The following is an 18152-nucleotide window of genomic DNA, read 5'->3' as shown; positions in this document are numbered from 1 at the left end:
GGCACAGTGGGCACGGGGCTCCCCTCAGTGGGCACAGTGGGCACCGGGCTCCCCTCAGTGGGCACTGGGCTCCCCTCAGTGGGCACTGGGCTCCCCTCAGTGGGCACAGTGGGCACCGGGCTCCCCTCAGTGGGCACTGGGCTCCCCTCAGTGGGCACAGTGGGCACCGGGCTCCCCTCAGTGGGCACAGTGGGCACCTGGCTCCCCTCAGTGGGCACTGGGCTCCCCTCAGTGGGCACAGTGGGCACGGGGCTCCCCTCAGTGGGCACAGTGGACACCGGGCTCCCCTCAGCGGGCACAGTCCTTGTCAGGACCGCCTGCATGGCATCCACTCGCTATTCCTTTGGCTTTCTGGCTCCGTTCTGCGCCTGCGGCATGGCAGCGCTGCCTCCCCAAGAGGAAGGGAGAAGGAGGCTCAGCTGTGGGAAGCGCGGGCCGGGCCTCTGTGCAGGGCAGCCGGGAGGAGCAGTATTGAACTCGATGTCTCCACAAGTCTCACGTGTGTAACGAAAGCTGGGCTCTTGGCAAGGTGTCCAAGGACCCCATTACAGCGGGCCAGGCAGGAAGTGGCGTGCGGACCGACAGAATGACGACACAAAGGAGGTGGAGCTTCCTTTAGAGTGAAAAATACCCATGTATTTGAAGACTTGTGAAAAAGAGAAGGAAGCTGGCATTTCCTCCAGCTCCCAGTCTCCCGGGGGCTTAAAGCTCTGCTCCCTCCTCGGCCTCCCGGGCTGGGGCTTCAGAGCGGCCCCCGACGTGGCACGCGAGTAACACCCAGGCGTGGCCTCGCGGACAAGCAGCCGCCCAGTCTGCCTCCTCCTGCTGCCCGCTCAGCGCCTCATGTTTTGCACGCCGCACCTCTCGGCACTCACAAGTGGTACGACAGATCCCAAGTGGAAATGCCACAGGCCATGTAGTTCAGTCAGTTCTCTGGGGCCTCATCACCCGTGCCTGTGTGGTCCAGGAGTCAGGTGGAAACCCCGGGCCAAGCCCACACCCAGAGGCCGCGGCGGGGGCCTGCGCATCCCTGCTGCGTAGCTGGACATACTGTAGGGCTGAGAGGAGCTGAGGTCAGCCTGGGGGCAGAGGAAACACACAAACACCGCAGGGAGCTGGCGGTGATCTCCGGGGGCGTCAGCTCTGGGGTCCAGTGCTGGCCAAGGAGAAGCCTCAGGTCTAAAGATGAGCCCAACACCTCCAGTCCTGCTTGGGGCTGAAGGTTCCCAGAGTCCAGGGAAAGGCATTCCATTGGGAAATAATGGGAGATCAAGACCTGGAGGGAGCCAAGTGAGGAAAAGAGAGTGGAAGAAAACCAAGAATTGAGCACTTCAAGTGCTCAGTGCCGTGTTCAGCACCCCATGTGCTCAGTACCACACTCAGCACTTCATGTGCCTGTTGAATTTTTGTGATAGCACGCCAGGCTTTGTTAGTCTAATCGCACAGGGAGAAACCCGAGGCTCGATGCCCCTGGACTGTGGGAGGCAGGAGTTGGCATGAGAGGGAAAGCATGGGCACCAGGGTGGGCTTAGGCCCAGCCTCACTCACCAGGCAGTGACGTGCCTGCCTGCCAGAAGGGTTCCGTGGTTTAGTGCGAATGGCAGAGCAGGCCTGGCACACAACACACGCCCCTCCCCACGGCAGGCGCCATTCAGTGTTCTCAATGGGGGATTAAGATTTGAACCCTGGAAGGCCGGTCTCATCCCAGCTTTGGGTGCCATCCTCTGATAGACCTGGCCGCTCGTCCCCACTGGGGTCTATAATTAGCTCATCAGGGCCAGTGGAGCCCAGGCCCAGCACTGGTCATGCCCTGAGCCCAAGGCCCTTGGCATTTTTCAGTTCTGGCCTTGTATGCCACCGATGGTCTGAGGGCAGGGCCGAGGCTGGCCGGAGGATGGTGATCTCACCCCACTCTGCACGGTATGTTAGCAGCTCAGCATTTCTGTATGTTGGAAACACCTGATTTAAAAATTGACAGCCACTCACTCCAGAATTTCATGATGGAGATTTCACAAGCCTCTCCGTTGGTTAGGGTTTAATCATAATCCTTGAGCTTGCATTTACAAATCTGTCTCAGCACCTGACTGGCTGCTGTTGCACCATGAACCTTTGTAGCCCTGAGCCTAGCCCAGGGCTAGGTGCTTGGAGAAAGTGCGCATCCTGTATTGGATAAACTGGCAGCACAGCAACGAAGCTGGTAAGAGGATAACATGGCCTCTGGACCATGTGTGGCTTCAGCTAGATCTGTGCTTAGCTGAGGGCTGTGAGAGGGGCTGCGTATTTCCACGACAGCTGTTCTTGGCCATGGGTGGGCGGGGCTGGTGTTGAGTACCGCAGATGCTCATGCTCAGTGACTCAGAAGGTTAGTTAAAGGGCTCTGCCTGCTGTTCCCCACTGAGATGCTCTCTCAGTGTCTGAAATGACAACTTCTCTGTGCTCACTTAATGGGATCCCAAATAACATGTTGCAGCCAATCTTTTATCACTGTTGCTGTAGACCACATTTCAGATGCTGGCCATTACCATCAGGCCATTTCACAGGGCTTTAACGATGATACCATGACATGGGGTTTTGTCTCCCCAAATCCTGACGAGCCGAGCTAGGGAGTAAATTACAGAGCTAAAGTTTTATGTGCATGGTTTATTGATCTGCAAGCTGCAAGGAAATCGCACTGCCTGCTAGAGCTCAGATTACCTTTTCATCTACGTAATTGGGCCACCAGGGCAGTTAGTTTTTAATTTACATTAATAAGAAGACAAAGAACACAGTGTGCCGTCTCTGCATTGCCGTAATATTCTACCTGGTAATTATACATACACCAGCTTTCCTAGGACCCAGCGAGGATCGGGTCCCTCCCTCACTGCCCCTCACATAACTGTGTGTCCCAGGAGGGCCAGTGCTCCCGACAGGAGCACCAGGAAGCTCTCCTTCCTGAAGGCAAGGCTGTCCTGACCGCACGCTTTCCCGCCCGTTTCCTTACAGGTGAAAGTGATGCTGCGCATCTGCTCCACGCTGGCCCGTGACTCATCGGAATCCAGCTCCTTCTTAAAGGCAGATCCTCGGAAGAAGCAGGTCACGCTGTACGACCCACTGACGTGTGGTCAGAAGGCCTTCCCCAAGAGGGGCAGCCAGGTGCCGCCCAAGATGTTCGCCTTCGATGCCGTTTTCCCACAAGATGCCTCTCAGGTGAGTGGGAGCTCCTCTCCAGCCTGTCCACTCCTCCCTGGGAGTGACCTGAGACCAAGGAGTTCCCCGAGAACGGGCTCCTCCTACCTTTAGGAGCCTGCAGAGCTCCAGTGGATATGTACACGTCCTGACGCCAGCAGCGTCTGTGTGCTGGGATTTTGACAAGATGCACCTTGGGGAGGATGAACAGCAAGCCAGCTGGTCCCTGCCTGGGCCTTGGGCTGTGGGCAGGTAAACACGGTGCAGGGATCTGGAGTCAAGAGTCAGCAGCAGCCTTACCTGTATGGATGCAGTGAGGTTGAAGGCCAGCCCGTGTCCTAGTTAGGCACTGGAGTGTTTGACAGGGAAACCGAGGCTGGCATGCATCCGTGGCCAGGGTATGTGGGCTAGCACTCTCAATTTCACACTTAAAACAAGCAGTAAGAATTTGCTCTTGTTCAGCTCGCTGATGTGCCCATTATGAACAGCAGCTTGAGAAAACAATTCTGAGGACCTTGGCTGGGCACATCACATTCTGGGGTTGGCTGGCTCTGGGCTGGCTTGGCATGTCTCTCTCCCACAGTGCCTTCCGCATTGTCCATCAGGCTAGCCCAAGCTTGTTCTCATGGCAGCGCCAGGCTCAGGGTTGATGCCGCATCCTTTCGCTGAATTCTATTTGTCCAGACATCAGGCAGGGGGAGAGACTCTGATAGGATGATACAAGCTGCATTGTGAAGAGCATGCACACAGGGAGCGATGGAGAAGCAGGGTCATTTTTCCTGACTTATTACCAGTATAATTCAGGGTCTGCTCTGAGTCTCTGGTATTGAGATTCCTGGATCACAAGCAGTCAAGGAAATACCTGACCTCGATGGTTCAACCAAAGATTCTAGTAGATACCTGTTCCCGCTGGTATTGGCCTTCAGAGCTTTGGAGAACACAGAGCTCTAAGTAGCATCAAATAGGGTCTGAAATCTAAAGGCTAAGGAAGTAACATGAGCAGCATCAGGTTGACAAATGCAGAAACTAATCAATAGCCCAGAACTGGGGTGATGGCTCAGTAAACAGACATGAATGTAGCATGCCCGGGAACATAAGTAAATAATCCTCAGCACCATAGGGAAATGATCAAGGCCGTGGGTGTACAAGTAGCCTGCCCTGCTTTCACGGTGTGTCAGACACTAGCGTCATTCTATAAACTTCTAATACTAAGATGCATGCACCACTATGTGTGGCATGGTAATTAGAAGTCCAGAGCAGAGCGTGAGGACTACAGTGCCAGCCTGTGAGCTTCCTCCCTGTGGTCAGGCGGTAGAGATATTCACACGGCTCCTGTGTCTCACCAGGAGCTGTGTCACATACACAGCAGAAGCAGCAAGCCATTTCCCAGGCCACGGTCAGCTCTTTACACACAGCGGGAGGCCAGGTCAGCGTCCACCCAGGCGGGGCCTTCCCCAGCAAGGAGGCTGCCTGCCACCTGCACCGCGTGAGCCACGCCTGCATCTCCACCGTCCGCTCATCTCTACACAGGTGGCCCGGTGAGGGCCACACACAGCCAGTGTGAGACTCTTCATGGTCTGTTGTGTATGGCCACAGCGGGCCTGCAGCCTCCGGCCCCCACCTTGCTCCTCGTCCAAAGGAAGCAGCGCCCATGGGCAGAATTTCCCCAGATCTGCAGAGGCGCCTGTGGCAGCCTCCTGGTCTCCCGCTCGCTCTCAGGATCAGTGCCAGGCTCCCGCTGGCTCCATCCCGAGGCTTGAACACGGTCCTGAGGCTCACCAGCCCCGTCGGCTGCCCCCAGCAGGGCTGTGGAGGGATCACCCCAGAGCCGGTTTGGAAGGGAAATTGTTTTTCAAGTATTTGTTTAGGTTCCTTGTGCTGCCGAGCCCTGGAGCTGACAAGCACACGGCTGGCTATGGCTGAGGGTGTTCAGATTCCTGCCAGGAGGCACATGCAGCTCAGCTCGGGACCACAGAGCCCAGCCTGGCCCAGGCCCCCGTGCCTTCGAAAGACCAGTGCTGGCTCGAGACGGGAATGAGGGCGTGAGCGCGCGGAGACAGTCTTGTCCTCCTCCTGCAGTTGTCTCAGATGCGAACTGCAGAGACTGACTGGTCCGCCAGCTGGGCCCACGGCTCCCTGAGCTCCTGCTGTGTGCAGGGCTCTGGGCTCTCAGCATCCTGGGGACATACCCACAGCCACCAAGAACCAGGCCCCTCGCTGGTTAAACCAGGTTAGGGATGAGACACTGCCAGGCTGAGCATCCTGACGGGTGGTTTACACTAAGTTCACGTGCAAAGAAAGGAAGAAAAGGCCAGTTTTGAACCAAGGAGGACATGGACTAAGAAGGAAGAAAGTGAAGGGACGGAAGGCATGCATCATGAGCCTCTGTATACATTAGGTCTGTGTTCCTCAAAGTTGCTGTCCTGTGCTGCTGGTTTCCTTTTGCTAAGCCTGGCAGCGTGCGTGCATGCGTGCGTGTGTAAAGGATCTCGTAAGCAGGAGGCAGTAGAGAGTTGAAACACTTGGTCAGCAGGCTAGAACGGCAGGTGGGAGGGGAAATGGGTCCAGGAGCATCCCACCCCCTCCATCCACAGATGTCACGGGGCAGACCAGTGAGCCGAGGGGGCTGTGGGTGGTGTGCAGTGACCACTGTGGAGGGGAGGGGGTCCCATGGCTCTGGGGTTTTCCAGAGCTCTGTGGCCAGGGCTGACACACCAGGAGCATGGTGGTGCTGGGATCCTGTGTGCCAGGAAATGGGCTCCCAGCTAGTCACGGATGGTGCATTCACCGCCAGTGTCTCTCTTCCATCCCACAGGCTGAAGTGTGCGCTGGAACAGTGGCGGAGGTGATCCAGTCGGTGGTGAATGGGGCAGACGGCTGTGTGTTCTGTTTTGGCCATGCCAAGTTAGGTCAGTGACAACTTTATTTAACATGCTGCTCCTTCGGGGGAACGGGGGAATTGAGTGGTGCCTGGACTTGGAAATGCCAGGGGAGCCCAGCAAGTGGGGAAGGTGCCCATGGCTCCCTGGGAAGGAAAGGGCAGAGAGCCATGCCCCCTGCCCCTCTGCTGTGCTTTCTCTGTCCTGACCTCGGCATTTGGCCACTCACCAGGCCTTGCCTGACTTGCTCAGTAAGGTCCCAATTTGGGGAAGGGTCCCACAAGGTGTCCCTTGACAGGGATGGCCCCAGGCCTCCAAGGGAGCCTGGGCTCTGGGCAGGAGAGGGCCCTCTTCCCCCCCCCCCAAGTCCTTGTCACCTATCTTCCCCTCCGCTTTCTTCTCCCCTGCTTTCTACTCAAAGTAGTGGCCCAGATTTTAATGGAATTTACTTGGGCTATAAAAATATACATAGCTTTTAACTTGAGCAAGGATATAAAGCGTGACTATGTGGATTAAATCTGTGGGGTGGCGATAAAAAGAGCCATCAATGTGATAAGAAGCGCTTGCCTGCCCAGCACACGTAAAACCATGTAGCAGCCGGAGCGGATGCACACGGAGGCCCGAGGCACGCAGAGGCCCGAGGCATGCAGAGGCACGCAGCACACGGGGGCATGCGCTCAGTCCGAAGAGCTTCCAGGGACGCCGTTGCCTGCTTCCCTTGCCTTTCCCCCCGCCACTCCCCTGTGCCCCCCTCTTTGCCCCTGCCTCTGGTTTTGAGCTGCTTTCCCGCCTTCACGGGCTCTTGCAGGAAAATCCTATACCATGATTGGAAAGGACGACTCCATGCAGAACCTGGGCATCATCCCCTGTGCCATCTCTTGGCTCTTCAAGCTGATCAACGAACGCAAAGAGAAGACCGGAGCCCGTTTCTCAGTCCGGATCTCAGCTGTGGAGGTGTGGGGGAAGGAAGAGAATCTGCGGGACCTGCTGTCGGAAGTGGCCACGGGCAGCCTGCAGGACGGCCAGTCCCCCGGCGTGTACCTCTGCGAGGACCCCATCTGCGGCACACAGGTAACTTGTCCGGGAAGCCAGCTTGCCCGTGGGACTCAGGCCCACCCAGCAGGCCCGGAAGCTCCACCCAAGACGCAGTGCCGGAGGACCCAGAACTTGATGGCCTGTAGCCATGCAGCCCATCGGCTCACCCAGCCTGAATTTCTGTTCCTTGTTGGTCACTGACTGCGAGTGGGAGCCTCAGTTTTCATGCATTTGAGGAAATAGCTCCCCATCCTTTACACCCATCCCAAGAAAGAAAAATAGTACCATCTTTCTTTTGTTTAACAACAAACAGAAATATTTACTGCGCCACACAAATAGCGGCACCATTACTGGGCTGTTTATGGCTCTATAAACTGTGTTTCTGGTGCTGGTTTACAGCCAGATTAGCAATGCTGTAGGAAGAAGTAATAACTACATTCTAATTAGAACAGTGATGTAATTGCGATGGCTACAGAAGCCAGGAGAAGCTCGGTTCATCTTCTCAGGGTGTCACTGGGTTTTATTGTCTACATTTATCTATTTATTTATTTATGTACGTATGTATGTATGTATTTGTCTGGACTGAGGTTTGAACTCAGGGCCTTGTGCTACACCACTTGAGCCATGTCTCCAGCCCTGTATTGCTTTCATTTTTCAGGTAGGGTCGGGCTTGTCTCAGACTGCGTCCCCCTGCCTGTACAGCTTGTTAGTTGGGTTGTACTCTCATTAACTTAGCCTCATCCCGCAATCCTCTTGATCTCCACCCCCTGAGAAACTGATACTAGCCTCCTGTTTTAGATAGGCGATTTGTTAGATGGGAACTGGCCCCACCTAGCAAGGGTGAGGACACGGCAGCCTCAGCGCCACCCACCTCCCCAGCCTCTGCCCGCAGCACCAGGTCTCCATCCCCTGCAGATCCCAGAGTCCACATCAGACTCACCAAGGCTCTGGCCCACACACTGACTGCTCAGCCCCACCACAGGGGTTCCGACAGGTAGACTTGTCCCCCAAAAAACAAACAAAAACTTGTAGTTTCCTTTTGATCTGCACAAAGGAATACTGGCTGATCCAGATACTCTGATATTCGGCCAAGAGTTCACTCTGTCTGATGGTCAGCGGCCCAGCTTGGCAGTAATTCAGGACAAAGGTCAAAAATGCTTACATCTTAATCCAGATGGGACGGCCTGGAGTCTGGGTGTTTCCGGATAACGTCTGCACGGACTTCTTATTCATAGCGATGCCAGCAAACAGTCCAAAGCAGCTGTACTTAATAACTGAGAGTTAGGAGTCCAGGAACAATAACCAGAGCATTGGTGCTGTCAGCTCTGCATCCCATTTTGTGACCCAACACTGAGCACTGAGATGAGACTGGGTTCCGCCCCTCCCGGCGTGTTTTCTTAGGGAGTGGGGTTCTCACTGCGCTGCCCTTAGCAAGGTAAGGCGGTCACTGGTGCCCACGCACCTCTCAGATCCAGCCGCTTGCTCTGACAGCCAACTGCTGTACCTCAGCCACCAAATTGGCACACGCAGGTTGTGTCCAGTAAATGGGCCCAGCGTGCATTTCCGGAAATGAGTGAACTAAGCTGAGCCCTGGCCTGTGAGCAGGGGACTTGGGTCTGAAGGACGCTGGCGGTATCTCTCCCGAGGGAGAGGCCGGGGCTTTGCCATGTCGAGTGGTGGACACCCTGGCCTGGAGCCTCAGCTCTCCGCTTTCTCCTCCAGCTCCAGAACCAGAGCGAGCTGCGGGCCCCCACGGCCGAGAAGGCCGCCTTCTTCCTGGACGCCGCCATCGCCTCTCGCCGGGTCAGCCAGCAGGACTGCGATGAGGACGACCACCGCAACTCCCACATGCTCTTCACACTGCACATCTACCAGTACCGCATGGAGAAGAGCGGCAAGGGCGGAAGTAAGTCCCCTCTGCCCTGGCCTGTGTCCCCCGCGCTCGTACCTGCCAGCCGGGTCTGGCTCAGTGATTTGTGATTCATGGGGATTGTGGAGTCTAGGCTCAAGGTCACCATGAAAGGTATCCAGCTACTCAGGCAGCGGAGAGAGGAGGATCCTGGTTTGAAGCCAAGCCTGGGCAGGAAAGTCCATGAGGTTCTATTCTCCAATTAACCACCCAAAAGCCAGAATGGAGCCGTGGGCCTCATGCTGGGCTGGCCCGAGGGGCTCCCATGGCGTAGACCCTCCTCAGGGCTTTGGAACCCAGGCCGGGTCCCCAGTGCTTTCTGAGTGAACATCTCAAGGACACCAGATGCCAGAAAAGGGTCAGGAGAGGAACCCTGGCTGGGGAATGATAAACCCAACTGCCCAAAACAGAAGCCATCAACAAGCCTCTTGCTGAAGCCTCGAATGACCTATGCAGCCGAGACCTCAGGACCATGCTCCACGTTTCTCCCCGAGTCTCCTCGCCAGCCAGTGTTCTGGGCACGGTTCCCCTCCACAGGACCCCGAGCCCGACAGCCGCCCACCCCCACCCACCCCTGCAAGCTCGGCTTTGGCTTTGTCTTTTCTCTAGAGCAGCCTGAAAGTGGACTTGTGTGGCCCATACCTGCGCCGCTCCCTCACTCATCAGCGCCTCTGCCATTGGTCTGGACCCTGCTTGCTTTTTCTCCCTGGCTGCCCGCTTCTTTAATTCCAACTGGCCCTGGAGCCCCAGACCTGCTGCCCCTACTCCCACACCCACGCCCAGGCTGAGGGAAAATGCCCCTCCCCCGGGGGAGGCTGCATGGCCTGGGCGGTGACCGAGGAATCCCCAGACATGGTTGTCAAGGGCAGCGACGGGCACCTCAGACAGGAGCCAGCCCCTTCTCCACCACACACCATGGCGGCGGGCTTCACTGGGGAGAGCAGAAACTGCCGAGTGGCGATCTTTAAGGGGCCATCAGCTCCCCAAAGAGAGCCCACGCCATGTGGGGTGCTTCTGTTTAGAATGGGTGGGAGAGGAAGATGGTGCGCTGGTGTGCCCACCGCACACTTCTGGGGGCCTGGAGGCAGCCAGCCCTCGGCTCTGGTGGGGTCCGCGCAGTGAATGGAAGTCTTCAGACTGCTTGTTTTCTAAGCAGCTGTCGCTAGTCACATGTGGACCGTAGCCAGCAGAGCTGCTCCAGACCCCAGTGCTGAGCCTCGTGTGTGCTCCCACGGCGCCGAGGGGCCCTGCAAAGCACGCTGGGAGCGACTCTTCCAGCTCTTCCCTTGTGTTCCTCCATTCTGCTGTTGCTGAAGCCACACAAATAAGGAAAACAGTCAGTTCAAGGGCTTCAACTGTAAGGACCTGAAATTCGACTTCCACCAGCTTAGGAGAGAACTTGACCAGCCCCAAAGGCCAACACCTCTCCCCACCCTCGCCTGGTATCTGGTCAGTCCAGAGCCTTATTATTCAACTCCAAACTCATCTTCTTCCTGTTTTTAAATGTGAAAGAGAATTGCTTTTTAATAATTAATCCAGGTGGGATGAAAAGGCAGATGTGGCCGATGGCTCTTCAGCCCTCCTCTGGGTCTCTTCTGATGCTGCTGAAGATGAGAATAGAGGGCTGAAGTGGGGTTCGGGCTGCTGCAGGGGACCCCAGAGCACTGGGTTCTCCCCTTGCCCGCCAGCAGGTCTGGCTTCTCCAGGGAAGAGTTCAGGCCGGGAAGCTTCCCAGCCGAGCGCTCGCTTGACTCCATATAGTTAAAATATAATGAGAAGATCTGGAGTGCTGTTTAAAATGGAAATTTTGTTTGCTTATATATAAGAAATAATCCCTGAAGACTCGGCAGCCAGAACTCAATTAAGGGAAAGTTTATTAATTAGCCACCCTGCAGGGAGACGGCGAACAGAGCCACTGCTATGAACCTGCTAGAAGATGAGCTCAGAGATCTCTGCACAGGAACCAAATACACTTGTGTGTACATGTATGCACGTGTCTCTGTGCGTATGCATGCACAGGCACACGGGCACCTGCGGATGTGCATGCACACACACACACACATGCACACCTTCAGCCATGGTCAAGAATGAGAGGGGCGTGGACACACACACACACACACACGCACACCTTCAGCCATGGTCAAGAATGAGAGGGGCGTGGCTGATGCATTACTGCTTCGAAGCTGGCACCAGGGCAGGTGTAAAACAGCTTCCTGGTTTCCGGGGGTTCTAGAACACTCCCAGGCCGTGTCCTCACTGCCAGGGGTTCTAGAACACTCCCAGGCCGTGTCCTCACTGCCACCAAGCCTTCCCTGCTGACCATGGTATGGCCTGCCGGCCCCTGGGGGATGCTAGCTGTGGAGGACCAACCTCCACGTGGCCAGAGGTGGGTGAGCACCTAAAACAAGATAGTAAGTAGAGCGATGGTTCAGGGCACAGCGCCATGTGAGCAGGTTTGACTTGTTTGTTTATAAAGTTTATTTCTGAGTTGGTGAGACAGGGTTTCACTGTATAGCCCAGACTGGCCTCAAACTTAGGATCCTGCTGCCTCAGCCTCCCCAGTGCTGGGATTATGGTGACATCTCCCCATGCCTGGCTGAGAAGACAATCTCCCGAAGTATCACTTTGATAAGTAATCTAAGCTTGCCAGCGGCCATGACCTCAGTTGGGCCGATGTGTTCATCACCCCTTGTTTCTTGGGGGCCGTGGGGGGAGCCAGTATGGGCTGGGCACACAAGAATGAGTGTGTGTGCACTCAAGCTTAGGTCTGTGCCAATGCTCACCTCTTTGTATGTGTAAGGCTGGGGTGTGGCTCAAGTGGTGGAGCGCTTGCCCAGGAAGCATGGAGGCTGTGAGCTCAGTACTCAGGACCACAGAACCCACAGGTCAACCCCTGTGTTTCCTTGGTCTGGATTTCCTGTCGACAGTCAGCCCTTTCTTCACCCGGGTCACAGAACCACTTATGTCAGCCAGGCCTGTGTAGCTGATGGGATTCAAGATCATTATTGAGAAGGTCTGGGGCAGAATGTGGCTCCTAAGGGGGCCGGAGCTGGCCCTGCCTCTGGCAGCAGCCTGCGGCAGTGAGGGCATTGCACACCACAGCGCAGCAGTTCCAGTCTTTCTTTGAGCCCCCTGCCCACCCGACGTCCCTCTCAGAGCAGAGCAGCTTCCTCATTACTGAGGAGGTAGCAAGAACCTGGTGTCCTCCCTCAGATGCTCTACTTTCAGGTTCAAGATCTGCTTGTCTCCATGCCTCAGTTTCTCCCCTAAGCTTCTCCCATGGATCGACTCCTCCATTCTTGCTTTTCTCCTGTTCCCTTATATCTCCTCTGGAACTTCATCAAATGTGACACTCCACACACTGTCTTTCTGTGTGTCATCTTGGAAGAGAGGAGGGAAGGAAAGAACAAGACAATAGCAACAGGATAATAACAATAACAAAACAATAGTATAATAACAATAACAGGAACCCCACTTCCGCCCAAGGAAACCTTCCCAATGCTGGCCTCTGGCTTAAAGCTTTTTCCTTGGAATCCTGTTCCAGTTTGGGGATGTCGTGCCCTTGTTTGACTCTGCCTCGTTTTCATTGCTTCTGGAAGACAAAGGCCTATTACCCACCTTTGGTCTCCACAGAGTTGGAGGCCCCTTGTCTACGACCTTCAGTCTCCACAGATCTGGTCTTGAGCCTGCATGTTGGTGCTTGGCGCTTGTCAGTTAAGTCCTGTGGAATGTGAGCTTCCTTGTCATCCAGAATGGCTTCCTCCAGAAAGAGAATGACCACCTGGGATGGTTAATCTTGCTTGCCAACTTGATTGGTTGAGAGCTGCTCAGGATATAAACAATGCTTACCTCTGGTTGTGTCTCTGAAGGGATTCCCCAGACAGTTGGATCATGAGAGCTCAGATCTCATCAATGGAGTCAGAATTCGATGGTGTTCTTGGGAGGTGGTGGAAGTGTGGGAGGAAATGAATCCCTGAGGGAAGGGACTGAGGGTGGATCCCGACTTGGTCCCTCCCCTTTCTGTCACTCACCTCTGCTTCCTGGCTGCCATGAGGTGCACTGCCTCCTCCTCCAGGGCTCCCAGTGCCGTGGTAGCCCCCTCGCCTTAGGCCTGCCTTGCTGGGGCCAAGAGACCATGGCCTGAAGCCTCTGAGACCATAGTAACTCCTGCTGTGAGCTGCCGTCTCAGGTCTGTCGTGGGGACAAAGAGTCTAATAAACACCACCCAGCGGCTTTCTTGTCGCAGGGAGTGTATGTTCGGAGAACTTGGGCCACATCATCCTGAGTTGGAGGGTTCATTGAGAAAACTGCTTTAGAAACAGAGTCACTCATAAATATTTAAACTTAATAAATGGCACTAATCAGTACACAATAATCTTATGACATCCAGTCATGTTTGCACTTCAAGGTGAATTACAAACTGAACCATGCTCATATCAATGGTATCTTTAATATCTCTTCCAAGATAGTCAACAACTTAAAAGACATGTGTGTAGCCAACTGGGTATTGATTATTTTTTCTACATGCTTAAAATTCCCCCACTCTGTAGTTTCTCATTTACACCCAACTCGGCACCCTTTCTAAATTTCAGTTCCAGTCATATGTTTTCTAAACAGTGAGTTAAGTTTTCATGGAAACATTTGCTCTCTTTACTAAGCCACATAGTATCAATACATACTGATACTTACAGGTGAGTAGCATAAATAGGCTTAGAACCTGTTGGCACATCAGCTCCTTTTGTGGGAGTAAAGGTGAAGAAACAGCCACGGGCATTCTGTGTGCTGCGGGTATCTGTGGGTGCCTCTTGGCAGCTGATTGAGAAGCTGGCTCATTGGGCCACATTCTAAGACAATAGACCCCACCCATGGCAGTGTACTAGAATCACCTGGAAAAGTCTGACATGACCCCATGTCCCAGTAGGAAACCTGGGAGAGGGAGGAGGACACAGGAGCACTCACGAGGCCCCCGTGATTCCGGCATGGATTGGAGTCTAGGGTCCTCGCTCCTTAGGCAAGCTGATGAAGGAGCATCTGCTGGTTCCATGGCTAGCTCTGGACTCCACCTTAGATGTGGTGTTCATCTTCTTGGAGATTGGGCAGTGTCTTAGCATCTGAAGCTCAGTTTCTCATCGGTAAGATGAATGCCATCAGTTTGTAAGTTTTGCCAACCAGAATATGGTATACATTGGTAAATGTTGTGTGTGCATTTTGAATGAGGGTGCATTCTGCTGTCATTGGGACAAATGCAAATCTATATCCTTGCGATCTTCTGCCTGCTAGTTCTAGCAGTTACTAAGGAATGAGTGTTTAAGCTCTCCAATAATAATCAGGGACTTGTCTTTTTCTTCTTGACGCTCTGTCACATTTTGTTTTGTATATTTGCACGTCTGTAATTAGGGTGTGACCATATTATGGCTTTTTCTTCAATTGTCCCCTTGTCATTACATAAACTCCATTCACAAAATTGTCTTTGATGTCTTTTGTCTCGTCCTGCCTGCATCCACCCAACTCTTACATTTTCCTTACTCATGCACATGACCTTCTGGAAAATGTGTATCATCATACACATTATAAGGACAACACAACAGTAGAATGAACTTGCTTCGCATCTGACAAAGTCTGCCGTTTAATAAGGATATTCAAAGTGTTCATCCTTCATGTGTCTTCTCTCTTTCACTGGCTTTCTCTCTCTTCTTCACTAGTTTTGAGCAGTGTGATTATGAAGTGTTTCGCTGTCATTTTCTTCATGTTTCTTTTGCGTAGGCCTGATGGAGTGTCTTAGATCAAATTTAGGAGGCTCCTACCACTGTTAAATATTTGGTCTGTAACACACTGTTTTTCCTATCTCAGGAAATGTAGTTGCCTGTATTTGGACACTTGAAGTTGTACAACTGCCCTTTTTATTCCTTATTGGTTTATTTCTAAGTTTTACACTTCTCTCTGCAGTTCATTTTCCAGATTTTATATTGCTAGATCTTCATATTTACTCATCTTTGCTTTAACAATGTCTGATCTGCCACTGATTCTATTAAGAGAATTTTTCATCCCATGTGATGTAGTTTTTCCTCCTGAAAATGTTTAATATATCTTCTTTATGAGTGTGCGCTGGTCCTGGGGCTTGAACTCAGGGCCTGGGTGCTGTCCCTCAGCTTTTTTAGCTTCAAGGCTAGTGCTCTACCACTTGAGCCACACCTTCATTCCCATCTCTTTTTTTGGTGGGTAATTAGAGATAAGAGCCCTGTAGACTTTCCTGCCCAAGCTGGCTTTGAACGGCCTCTCAACTAGCTAGGACTGCAGGCTTGATCCACTGGCACCACTGGCTACTGTACCATATTTTGCATGCCTGGTAAGTTATTTTTAGGTTCTGGTGGTACTGGGGTTGAAACTCAGGACCTTAAATGTGCGAGGCAGACTCTACCACTGAAGCCGCTTGCCAGCCCGCACCCGGTTCTCTTTGGTGGGTGACAGGTACCCAGAGAGGTATGTTATCATTGGGAGCATTCTTGCGTTGTGTGTGGGGTGCAGTTTCATCCTCTGTGGTCTTTTAGTATTTCTCAGATGGGGCTGGCTCAGCGTTCCATCTCCTGCCAGGGTTCCCTCCCCTGAGCAGAATGCTTCTTGATACTCTACCAAGTCCCAGGCATGGAGCTTCTCCGGCCAGGCTGCTGGGAGCAGACTGCTGTTGGCCTGTGTGCCAGCTGTGTGCCAGCTCTGGGGCTGCCTCTGCCATGTCAGATGGCCGGTCCTCGGCCTGGGGCGTTTCCCGTTTGCAAGTGCTGTCCAGGGTTCAGGCAGATACTCAAGAGGCGTGCAGATCCCCGCCGTGCTCCCTTTCTAGCACCTTGTGTGAGCTGTTGCTGCTGCAGCCTTAGGGACGTTCAGCTCCCTCTCCCCAAGCCCGGGGTCTCGCAGGTTCCCCTGGCCCCTGCCTCAGCCTCAGCCCGAGGCTCTTGGCAGTAACCTGCTGTGACGTGGGAGGGCTGGCCTCGCCCGCTTTCCACCGCCAGAGAACACCAAGTGTGTTGAAAATGGCCGTTTTAGGGTTTCATTCTGTTTTGGGCTTCCTGAGGCAAGAGAACCAATCTAGTCCCCATAACGTCATAAATTCCGAAAGCACAAGTACTCGGGGCAAGTGCATCAAGTCTTAGGAACTTTTCCTCATCTGTGGTAGAAGGGTGCCAGTACGTAGCTTAACATTTCACCTCAGCATGGAACAAGATTTCTGTTTGTGTGCCTGGCAGAGGACACTCAGCAGACGTAGTCCTCCCGTCTCCTCGCCTGCTCCTCCTCCTTCCAGCTCGCACCTTGTGCTTTCAGCCTGGTTGTTGGCTGAGTTGACTTCCTGTGATGATCACCAGGGCCAACAGTAACCGCCTTAACTTGGGTTTGAGAACTCAGCTGTCCAGAAGCCAATTAGGGACAAATGTTACCATCTTTTAAGGAGTTTACCTGTTCTCTCTTCTCCTGTCCTCTCTCCTTCTAGTGTCCGGCGGTCGCAGCCGTCTGCATCTCATTGACCTCGGCAGCTGTGTGAAAACGCTTAACAAGCACCGCGAGGGGGGCTCGGGGCTGTGCCTCTCCCTGTCCGCTCTAGGCAACGTCATCCTGGCTCTTGTCAGCGGCAGCAAGCACATCCCATACAAGTAAGTCACGTCTTCCTTCCGCAAGGGTGGGTGGGGTGAGCGGGGTGCCAGGCGGGGCGGCACCCTGGCCAGCTCTGTCTGGGAGGTGTGGCACGGGGGCGGGGGGAGGTGAGCAGTATGGTCTGTATTACTTTTTAGTATTCTCCTTAGAGGAGGATTCTCTTACTGTGTTCTTTACTAAGACTCAGATAAGGATGGGAAACACGTAGCTCTCTCTGGCCGTGGAGACCAGGGACCGTTCCGTAAGTGCCATCTCTGCAGCTGAGAAGCTTTGAAAGCAGTCAGTGCACTCCAGGGCTGACGTTAGCCTGCTCAGAGGAAGGAAGTGACCCCTCGTGGTCTCCCGCCGCAGGGCCTGCTGGGGCCTCACGTGTCACCGTGACACACGCACCGGGCAGGGAAGGGCGTATCAGCCTCAGGGGCACCGGTGTGGGGGTTGGTTGTTGTTGGCCAGGGACTATTTGGACATTTATAACATCATTTGATAGGAAATTATCAATTCAGGCTCGTGGCCCAGGGCAGCTGGTGTGTCAGGTGCCAGAGGCCTTCACGGCCCTCACACAGCCCAGTGGCCAGACACTCCCTCGGACGTGCCAGAGTCGGGCTGATTAAAACAGTGAAAACTGAGATCCCACTTAGATGTGGACTTCAGACCAGCAACAAATAACCATTTAGCATGAGCCTGCTCCTGAAGCTGGGAGGGATGTGGCATCCGCGTGAGCGCTGACAGCCCTTTGGAGGGTCGCTGGCGTCACCACGTACCTTCTGGTGCAAGTGCATGTCCCCCTTTAGTAAATCCTTCTACCCCTTCCCATCCCACCGCTGCTCCTGCGGCCGGCCCGCCTGAGTCGGTGCTCATCTGCTCACGCAGAAGAGGCACCTGCCCTGCGGAGTTACCATGAATAATGCATGTGGGCTCAATGTGCAATCTGTAACAAAGAATGGCTTGAATACACCTTGCTGCTGTGTGGGAAGGAAAGGCAAGTGGGCTGCTCATGTAGTCTCAGATGCAGCGGGAGTTGGTGAGGCCTTCCTCCGTCCTGCGGCGTATGCCACACCCGGCCAGTTCCATCCTACCCAGGAGGGTCTTTTCAGGGCCGTCTCCAGGAGCTTGCATGAGATTGTAATGCTGCCTTCCTAGCTAGATAAACACGAACGTGGTTTTCCTGAGCCTTTTGTTCTAAGAAAAAAAATTCAAGTTGAAGATTTGTAAAGTTTGCTTTTCTGTCATTTCTGCTGTTGAGTAATACAACTGCTAAGGTTGGAGATTTAGAAAGAAAAGAGGTTGCTGGCTGTGCTTGGTTTGCATAAAATGAGATTCAGCACGTCTGTGAATATGGTAACGTAGTAGATCCTGATGTGGACAGGTTTCTCAGTATATCCTCATTATGAACTCTTGGTTATGAGTTTCATGTAGATCACTTGCACTCCTTTCAGAAGAGTGCTTTCAGTAAATAGTTGTGGAATTGGGATGGATGAATGTAAGCATATAACTTTAAAAATTTACATAAAACACCTTTC

General features: G+C 53.7%; 1 protein-coding gene across 1 annotated transcript in view; it reads left to right on the top strand.

Annotated features, from left to right (window-relative positions):
• The window catches only part of Kif26b (kinesin family member 26B), a 182968-nt gene that overhangs the window by 138404 nt on the left and 26412 nt on the right, over nucleotides 1–18152 (top strand). Inside the window, exons 5-9 of the mRNA XM_013017285.1 lie at nucleotides 2983–3186; nucleotides 5981–6074; nucleotides 6853–7115; nucleotides 8802–8985; nucleotides 16472–16631. Of these exons, the coding sequence (XP_012872739.1) occupies nucleotides 2983–3186; nucleotides 5981–6074; nucleotides 6853–7115; nucleotides 8802–8985; nucleotides 16472–16631 (905 nt within the window). The remainder of the gene's footprint in view (nucleotides 1–2982; nucleotides 3187–5980; nucleotides 6075–6852; nucleotides 7116–8801; nucleotides 8986–16471; nucleotides 16632–18152) is intronic.

Source organism: Dipodomys ordii, unplaced genomic scaffold, assembly GCF_000151885.1.
Source record: "Dipodomys ordii isolate 6190 unplaced genomic scaffold, Dord_2.0 Scaffold35, whole genome shotgun sequence".
Classification (NCBI taxonomy): Eukaryota; Metazoa; Chordata; class Mammalia; order Rodentia; family Heteromyidae; genus Dipodomys; species Dipodomys ordii.
This window is presented reverse-complemented; position numbering and strand designations above follow the sequence as displayed.